The sequence below is a fragment of the Sander lucioperca genome, chromosome 16, assembly GCF_008315115.2.
Source record: "Sander lucioperca isolate FBNREF2018 chromosome 16, SLUC_FBN_1.2, whole genome shotgun sequence".
In the NCBI taxonomy this organism is placed as follows: Eukaryota; Metazoa; Chordata; class Actinopteri; order Perciformes; family Percidae; genus Sander; species Sander lucioperca.
Genome location: NC_050188.1, coordinates 24,471,275 through 24,481,274, shown reverse-complemented (window position 1 = coordinate 24,481,274; position 10,000 = coordinate 24,471,275). Strand labels below are relative to the sequence as shown.

Genomic DNA, 10,000 nt, shown 5'->3' with positions numbered 1-10,000 from the left:
ACGTGTCATACTGAAATTTGTGAAATCTATAAAATAATAAACGTTTCTCTTTACATACAATAACAGAAGATGGTAATCATTTCAAAAACGTTGTAGCTATCTATGACTGTTTGATTGCTAACGTTAGCTCAAAACGCCATTAAGTTACAGCCTTTATTGTGTTTGATTGCTAACTTTTAGCCAGCAGCAGCAGTCATTTCAAAAACGTTTTAGCTATCTATGATTGTTTGATTGCTAACGTTAGCTCATAGACTGTGCGTTAGCTCAAAAAGCCGTTAGCATCTTGTAGGCTACTTGTCGCAAAGTGACGCATGCGCGACTCACATCTGCACTCGACTCACATCCGGCAGTGACAGGGCGCCTTGTCTTCGTCGCTTCAGGCGCTGACAGCCACTGTCCAAACGTCTATTATTACCACTTCCGGGAACACGCTTCAAAATAAGAGTTGTTCTTTATGTTCTTATGGCAGATTGCAAACAACTTCATATCAAAACTAGTATACTTCAGATCCTCTACTGCAGTACTAATACCACACTGTACAAATACTCAGAATATTTTGAGAAAGAAAGTCAGATTGTTTTACGAAAAAGTTGACTATTTTAGAAGAAGAAAATCTGAATTTCAGAAAAATGTCCTACTCTAATACGTGACGTGCTCGGTCACAGTAAAAGTCCTGCGTTGAAAAAGAAGTGATTTTAATACGTTTTATTGTGAAGGCCTGCATGTTTATTTCTTACAAGAAAACCATGTAATGTTTTAATAAAAACAGCAGATTAACAGATGAAGCCACTCAGTTTTATTTAACAACAACATTTCATTTCAATAAATGTTTTCTTCACTTACATGGAAACTTTTGATATTTTACATATTTTACATTGGGGTCTGTCTTCAGCACTTCCTACTATAATTTTTATCGACATAATAAATGTGATCCAAATAGGCAGCAGAACATTGGAAGTGTGTCTTTTAGGCTCCATCTCCACCGCTACCTTTTGGTTTTTAAGCGTTTGAGTTTTGAGCCAAAAGTAATCTTGGTGAATGAGAGAACCAGAGCAGGGGGAATGAGAGGGGGAAACGTCAGAGCAGGGGGAATGAGAGGGGGAAACGTCAGAGCAGGGGGAATGAGAGGGGGAAACGTCAGAGCAGGGGGAATGAGAGGGGGAAACGTCAGAGCAGGGGGAATGAGAGGGGGAAACGCCAGAGCAGGGGGAATGAGAGGGGGAAACGCCAGAGCAGGGGGAATGAGAGGGGGGAATGAGAGGGGGAAACGTCAGAGCAGGGGGAATGAGAGGGGGAATGCCAAAGCAGGGGGAATGAGAGGGGGAAACGCCAGAGCAGGGGGAATGAGAGGGGGAAACGCCAGAGCAAGGGGAATGAGAGGGGGAAACGTCAGAGCAGGGGGAATGAGGGGGGGAAACACCAGAGCAGGGGGAATGAGGGGGGGAAACACCAGAGCAGGGGGAATGAGAGGAGGAAACACCAGAGCAGAAGGAATAAGAGGGGGGAACGCCAGAGCAGGGGGAATGAGAGGGGGAAACGCCAGAGCAGGGGGAATGAGAGGGGGAAAGACCAGAGCAGGGGGAATGAGAGGGGGAAACGTAGCAGAAGATATTCCTTTTTAAACTAAAACGTAGTGATGTAAATGTAGCCTCAGGCAGCAAGGAATATCTTCTGCTACGTTTCCCCCTCTCATTCCCCCTGCTCTGGTGTTTCCCCCTCTCATTCCCCCTGTAAAAATACTCAGAATATTTCGAGAAAGAAAGTCAGATTGTTTTACGAAAAAGTTGACTATTTTAGAGAAAAACAAAATCAGAATTTCAGCAAAGTCTCTGCGTCGTGCTCGGTAGAACAGACAGGGAACCACACCCAAAACTTTCTGCCAAAACTTCCGCAGATTCCCCATTGTCCATAACTATAAAGATCTTGTTTTAATGTGGGAGAAGTTGGTATTTTGTTTTTACAAGAAAATTATCGCAAAATACATTCATGAATGTAAACTTAACAGTTAAAAAAACCCATACTTTATACTTTCCCTTTGTGAGTTTGAGCATTACAACAATGTAATTCCTAAATACCAAAAAGGCTTAGAAAACATTTAACACATGGACCTTTTTTTTTATTTAACCCTCGTGTCGTCTTCCCGTCGACCTGCAACTTTGTTTTTCTGAGTCAAGATTTTAAATGAAAAACCTTTATCAACGTTTTGGTCGTCTTTTTCGCCACTTTTGTGGCTTTCCCCGATGTTTTAATCACTTTTTCTGAGCCTTTTGAAGTTCTTGTGGTTTTTTTCCCAAATTTTTAAAGCTTTTTTTTTTTTTCACTTGTCACTTTTTTTGACATTTTTGTCACTTTTTTCAAAGTTCTTTTATCAATTGTTTTTTCATCAAATGCTATAAAATTGATTAAAACACCCAAATTCAATGAAAATAGTGAACTGATTATGTATTTTACTTGTCAAGAGCGTTGTAGTGAACCATCCATGTTACTTTGTTTTAAAATTTGGTTGAAAAAAACCCAAATTTCTGATGAAGACCCACAAAATGGGTCAGGTTTGACCCGAGGACAACTGGATGTTTAAAATTGTATTTTGACACCTAACAAATATTGTGCCTCCCTTTTTTTTTAAGAGTTGGACTAAATTCTGATTAATTGTTCAGGCCTAGTTGAAGCCCACGCGTCAGTTCCCAGCCCGGATTGGGGACATGTTCTCAGTACTTCTTTTATAGAAATATAATTTAATAAATGACAGAATAATGGAAGAATATATGATGGTCCGGGGGTTTTCTTCTCTTTCTCCCAGGGTGCATGCACACCACATACTGTACATACAGTACGTAGGGCTGGGTATCGTTATGGTACCGATACTAATACTGTGACATCGATACCGGTTCCTAAACGATAGTTTTACACATTACGGCACCAATCTTTTTTATGTATTTTCCAGCTCAGACTACGTGATCTCCGTCTCTGTGCAACGTAAAGTTGTTCCTGCGTGTCTCTACGACATGTAATGTTAGACAGCCAATCACAGACATTATTAGATCTTGGTAGAAGCATGCTGCGTGCTGATTGGCTCACTGACACTGATGAGATTTACTTAATAGGTATTCAATGACGATTTTTCAATCCTCGATACTAAGAAGTATTGAAATCTGTACCCAGCTCTAAACAGTTGTTCAATAAAAGGTTTGAAAGCATGAAAATACAATCATTTTTCCATATTCGATACCAAAGAGGCAATTCGGTCGGTGCCTAAAAAGTCTAAAATTCAGTACCCAGCGTTGTACGTACGTCATATAATACGATACTTATACACATTAGACACAAAGCAGAAAGTTTGTTTTCAGCTGCTGCTGCTCTCGCCGACACACTTATGACTTTTGACCTGCGACTGCCACGTGAAGCGTTTGTCGCAGACACTGCAGCCAAACTGCTTCTGCCCCGTGTGCACCGAGAAGTGGTACGTGAGGTTGGCCTTCTGGGAGAAGCTTTTGTCGCACGCGGGGCAGCGGTACGGTTTCTCCCCCGTGTGCACGGTCATGTGCTTCTTCAGGCCGCCCTTCTGCGTGAAGCTCTTGTCACAGTACATGCAGCCAAATGGCTTCTCGCCTGTGTGGATCCTCATGTGGTTCACCAGGGCGCTGCGCACGGCGAAGCTGGCGTCGCAGAAGGAGCAGCCGAAGGGTTTCTCTCCGGAGTGACACCTCATGTGGCGGATCAGGTTGGGCCTCTGGGAGAAGCGTTTGCTGCAGACGGAGCAGCTGTACGGCTTCTCGCCCGTGTGGAACCTCATGTGTCTCCGCAGACTGTCCTTGCGGCCGAACCTTCGCCCACATTCGCCGCAGACAAAAGACTTTTTGCCAGATTTACTCGCGAAATCACTGACGGGCACTTCATCGTTATTCAGAGAGCTTAAAGCTGGCTGAGGTTCTCTGCTCAGCTTACAGTCCTCGTCGCTGACGTCAGTCTCTGGTTCAGAACAGTCTGAAGCTTTGTCTTCAGTCTCTGGTTGTAAAAGTGGATGTGAGTTCCTGGCTGGTTCTGGTCCTCCACAGTCCTCTCCATCAGCTTCTGTTTCCATGTGTTGAGTTTGTCTGTGATGAAGCTGTGAGGACTGAGCTTCCTCTTCATCATCTTCACTCTTCACAGGGACAGGAGTGAATGGGAACTTGGTGATATCAGCCTCCTCCAGCCCTTGAAGCTGCTCTCCCTCCTGACTGCTCCACAGTTCCTCCTGTTCCTCTTTAATGTGTGGGGGGGGCTCTGGCTCCTGCTGGTCCACACTGGAGCTACACTCCTGCTGCTCAGGGGGAACCTCTTCTTTAACCCACAACAGCTGCTCAACATCTGCAGGAAACAGGAAATGCACAGAGAGAGATGTTACTATAGATGCAGAGAGACAGCACAAACTCCAAGAATTCAAATTCATCTTTCACCAGAGGTCGACCGATTAATCGGCCGATTTTTGGCATTTTTTACATTATCGGCAACGGCCGATATCCAAGTATATCAAGCCGATTAATAGACAGGTGCATCTGCGGGAAGCCTAGAGTTGTTGTTGTTGTGGAAGACGTGTTCGACGCACGCTGCCCCTAGAGTCAATTACCAGCAGAGTGAGCAGACCTCATCCAGTGCCTTTGGTTTCTCATACATAGGTTGTACTTGGGCGCACCGCCCAGGTATAGATAAAAGCCGAATTACAATTTTTCCAAACAACGGTGTATTTTTTACAGCTACCCAGACCAGCTGCCTCCAGCCCCTCCCCTTGTGAAGTTTTGCACCGCGTGCATGACAGCGTCAACAACACTTTAGGCTCAGACGCTATCGTTAGCAGTAGCATGCTGCTGCTGGTCTTGCAGTGGAATTAACTGTACTAATAAAACCGTAGAAAAACCGCGGCCACACTGCTGTGAAAGCTCCCCAAACGTCACTTATCAGAGTTCGGTTGTTACCCCTAAGCATGGTAGTCTCCTCCACACACACATCTTTATAACAGAGCTAACCGGAGCTGGCTGGAGCTAACCGCTAACCGAAGCTAATTGTTGCTAGCAGACAGCAAACAGAGCCTTCAGTTCTCCGTGCCTATATACAGAAATTTGCTCAGATGAGATCTTAATGAGTGCAACAGGACATGGAGTAACAGTAGGCTATGTTTAGGATCTCCAAAACACTTCAACAAATGAACAATGATCTAACAAACAAAGTGAACAAGAACTGACTTTAGACAGCCCTAGTCTTATGTGATTCAACAGGAGTTAGGAGGAAACTATGTTGAGATTAATAATAACATGTCACTTTCTGTATGGATCATAAGATAGTATTAGGGGTACTTTATCTGCTGAACAGGTAACATTTGGCAAAAATAAATTTTTAACTGACAAAGCACATCATGGCTACACTTTCCTTTCATTTGTTTTAAATTCAATGAGCAATTTGTTGTATTTTAGCAGAATACTAAGCAGCAGAAAGGCAAAGACTGAGTAAATGTTAATGTTTATTTTGTGTATCTTAAGTAATTATTAGTGTTACATTTTATCTTTCAAATAGAGGTTTAAAAACAAGCACATATCGGCCAAAATAAATCGGCAGCATTAATCGGCCATCAGCTGACCCTGATTTCTAAAGATCGGCATCGGCCAGAGAAAACCCATATGGGTCGACCTCTAGCTTTCACCTGTTAAAGTTCTGAGTCATTCAAACTGAAGATTCAGTTCCCATTCGCTTTATTTGCATTAAAGTTGTAGATCCAAATCTAACCCAATTCCCGTGTTTGCGCAGCAGAAAACTAATCTTTCCAAACCAAACGGTTCCTTTGGTGCTCGGGCTCTAATAAGAAGTGTCAACATTTAGACAAAATACTTCTGATTGTAAAGATATCTGATGGAGAGCTGCAAAGATGAACGGATTAGTTATCATCTGTTACATTAATCTCCAACTATTCTGATAATCCATTAATTAGTTTGGGTCATTTTTTTATGATTAAACAGGTAAACTTGTTCGCATTTAAGAAGGAGACATCACAAAAGCTATTTTTTCATTAAAAATGACTCAAACCGATCGTTTTTAGTTTTTAAGTAAGTAAGGAGGGAAGAAAAGAGGTGGGATGGAAAGAAGGATGAAAGAAAGGAGGCAAGGAGGATGGAAAAGGGAAGGAAGGAATAATGGAAGGAAGAATAAATTAGGAAGGATGGAAAAAGAGAAGGAAGGAAAGAAAAGGAAGTGTGTAGGAAAGGAGGAAGGGAAGAGGCAGAGAAGGAAGTAAGGATGAAAGGAAGGAGGATTTAAAAATCCTGTAATCGCCCCTGGCCTGAAGTATTCAGATCTGTTACTGCAGTAAAAGTACTAATACCACAGCCCCAGGGTACAAACACTCAAAACATGAGCGACAACTTCCCGCTCACAATGTTCCCCTCTGACACGGCATCACTGATCAGTCGTTACACAATCAGACCCAATCTGCTGAGGCACAATTTTCCGCAGATTATGAAAAGAATGTAATTGAATGTTAGCACATCTCCACCAAATGTTAAATGGGTGTTGGGTTGGTAAATATGGTAGGACTGTATTAGGAATGATGTTAAATTAAAAAGCTGTTTTATGCTTCTGCGTCGAATCGACGGCGTACCCCCGCAGACCCCTCTGTGTCTACGCCGGACCCTACGCCGTAGACAGACCCCTCTGTGTCTACGCCGGACCCTACGCCGGCGTAGACAGACCCCTCTGTGTCTACGCCGGACCCTACGCCGTAGACAGACCCCTCTGTGTCTACGCCGGACCCTACGCCGTAGACAGACCCCTCTGTGTCTACGCCGGACCCTACGCCGTAGACAGACCCCTCTGTGTCTATGCCGGACCCTACGCCGTAGACAGACCCCTCTGTGTCTATGCCGGACCCTACGCCGTAGACAGACCCCTCTGTGTCTACACAGCACAGCAAAGCGCAATAGGGTACACTGGTTGGTATATAGTTATCTATGTGTAGGTGATTAGGAATATATTTGTTTTTGTGTGTGTGTGTGTACTGAAATAAACAAGAAACAACAATAAATAACATGTCTGTTAATTTCCCATTATCAAGTTACCTAAGCATTTGCATCATTTGCATGAATGCAGAATAAACTGACATTTCTGTACTATAGTGGCTAATTCTAATGGCACAACAGTGTCACCTGGTGGCCAACCTAGCTAACATCAGACTGCACTAATCTAATGACAAATACACCACATCTTACACATAGCGTACATCGTCAGGATCTCATCTAACAAACAATAGATTGTGTTGGGACAAACATGTTCAGAAACTGGTAACTAAAATCAGTTAATCATCATCATCATAACTTATCAACATTATTCTGTGAGAATGTTGATTAATGGTGATGATGAACGTCATTATTATCATTATGGTTTATCATTATTTAGGATATTATTCACCTTATTGTGGCAATGTACTGTATATAAGTACTGACCCTTATGGGTATATGTAAGCGTGTATGTATGTATGTAGGTAATTGTATGCATGTATATGCAAACACACTATGCATGTATGTAGAAAGTTATCTGGGTAAGTGTGTATGTTCTTTAGTTTGTATAATTTATTTTATCTTGTACATTTTTTTTTCTAATTTGTTTGTTACGCTGAAGCTTCTGACCCTACCCTTTGGTTACGACCAATAAAATTCATTCATTCATTCAGTTATTAAAAAGTGTGCAAAAAACCTACCACCCCAGACCGTTGAACAAATACAAGTACTTCAGGCTTTGTTTTTTCCCACCTTGATTACTGCTCTGTGGTCTGGTCCAGCACTTCAACAATTAATATCAACAAACTACAAGTGACTCAGAATAAAGCTGCACGTGTGGCTCGCTCATGTGGGTTTAGATCCAGTGTCGATAAAATTCATGAAAGCCTCTCATGGTTTAAAGTAGAAAATAGATGTGTGTATTCACTACTGTTTTTTTTTTTTTTTACATAATGTTATAACAAAATAAAAAAACACCTTTTACTTTATATAAAAAAACTATCCTTTAATAATACTTATTAATACACATCATTATCCCAACAGGCATGCAGTAGGAGGTAGTTTTATTTTACCTCAAGTGAAAAACCAAATCAATTCAACGTTCAGTCAGGTACAGAGCAATGTGTGCAACATGACATCATGACTTCGCGTAAACATACACGCCCACTTAAGCCAAGTGGCGTGTTATCTGGCCGCATTTTGAGCTGTCCGCGTGTATGTCTACGCTGTATACAGCGGACGTAAACATACACGCCACTTGACGCGTTATTGCCAGAAGAAAGCGACGGTTAGGTTTAAGAAACGTGGCACGCGGGACGCGATCCCCGGTCTCCTGGTGAAAGTCCTGTGTTTGACCCGTCCACCCCCCCGACCGACCTCCCTACGCAGATTTTCTCCCTTTCATACTACTCGCTACGGCGTCAATTCACACACCATCGCAAGGTAATGTAAGTCTTACTCCAGTACTGTACTTGAGTCCCAAATGTTGAGGTACTTGTACTTTACTTGTCTTTTTCTTTTCATGCCACTTTCTACTTCTACTCCGCTACATTTCAGAGAGAAATATTGGACTTTTTACACCACTACATTCATCTGTTCCAGCTTTAGTTACTAGTTACTTTAGTTACTAGTTACTTTACACATTCAGATTCCTGCTCACTAAACACATGTAGTTTATAAATCTGATGTTTGATTCTAAAGTAAACTAGTCAACAATATAACGGCTACAAGTCACGCTGAGATGATCAGACCATTACACACACAGCTGGTTGATCCTTTACACACACTACAATAGTTTAATACTTTAACTACATTCTCCTGATGAGACTTACACACTTTTACTGAAGGAACATTTTCACTGCAGGACTGTTACTGTAACAGAGTATTTATACACTGTTGTATTAGTACTTTTACTTAAGTAGAGGATCTGAATAGGTCCTCCACCGCTGGTTCCGTCCAGTAAAAACTGGGACTATAATTTGGGAGTACTGTACAATTGTAAAAATCTATCCTAATTATACAGTCCTCCTTAATTATAGTCACAGTTCACTGGACCAGTAACTACTGTATATTAGCCCTCTTAGTGAAATAATCCGTAATTTTAATAATGTGTCTTACCACTTGGTTATACAACAATTATCTACAACTGAATACAAAAAAGACTGAAACATTGATCATTGCTCCAGAACAAAAACTACCCCAAATCAAACTACACCTCTGTTCCTTGGACTCCTCCGTCCAGCTGAGCCTAAGTAACCTTGGTGTTTTGTTCGACCAATCGATGTCTTTGGATGGTCATTCTAGACAGTTGGTCAGAAACTGTTTTTATCATTTGAGAAATATCTCTAAATTGAGAACAATACTACCCAAAGTTACCATGGAGATGATCATTCATGCCTTTATTTCTTCACGGTTAGATTACTGTAATTCTCTTTTTACTTGTTTTAATAAATTTTCTCTGAGCCGTCTTCAATTGGTGCAAAATGCAGCAGCCAGGCTTTTAACAGGAACAAACAGAAGGACACACATCACCCCGATTTAGTTTACTCTCCACTGGCTTCCAGTAAAATACATAATTGATTATAAAATTTTAGTTTTAACTTTTAGAGCACTACATGGACAGACGCCGAAATATATCGCTGATTTGTTGACCCCTTACTCTTCTCTCCGCACGCTTCGTTCCTCAGGTCAAAATCTCCTGATGGTCCTAAAAACCCGCCTTAAAACTCGGGGAGACCGCTCCTTTCAGGCAGTTGCTCCCAGATTGTGTAACGCCCTGCCCCTGTCGCTGCGTGTGACCGATTCTATCGTTTATTTTACAAAACAGCTGAAGACACTCCTAGGATTAAGAGTGAATAAGACGCCATAAAGACAGCGAAGGAAGCCACGCAGAGAAACCAGAGGCAGCGACATCAGCACAGTTACACATCAACAGTGAGTGAATGAATTTACTGGTCGTAACCAAAGGGTAGGGTCAGACG

General features: G+C 42.0%; 2 protein-coding genes across 2 annotated transcripts in view; one reads left to right on the top strand and one right to left on the bottom strand.

The window, feature by feature from the left end:
• Nucleotides 1-3,211: 3,211 nt before the first annotated feature.
• On the bottom strand, nt 3,212-4,226 carry LOC116060852 (gastrula zinc finger protein XlCGF49.1-like). The gene has a single exon (XM_031314605.2). It carries the CDS (start codon nt 4,079-4,081, stop codon nt 3,344-3,346), a length of 738 nt encoding a protein of 245 aa, XP_031170465.2. The 5' UTR covers nt 4,082-4,226; the 3' UTR covers nt 3,212-3,343.
• The window catches only part of LOC118493394 (zinc finger protein 41 homolog), a 25,951-nt gene continuing 19,679 nt past the window's right edge, over nt 3,729-10,000 (top strand). Inside the window, exon 1 of the mRNA XM_035993041.1 lies at nt 3,729-3,741. The gene's annotated coding sequence lies outside the window, so the exon portion shown is untranslated. The remainder of the gene's footprint in view (nt 3,742-10,000) is intronic.

Excerpts from the sequence above, each read along its gene's own strand:
- LOC116060852 (XM_031314605.2), bottom strand. The coding sequence starts at position 4,081 with ATGGAAACAGAAGCTGATGGAGAGGACTGTGGAGGACCAGAACCAGCC.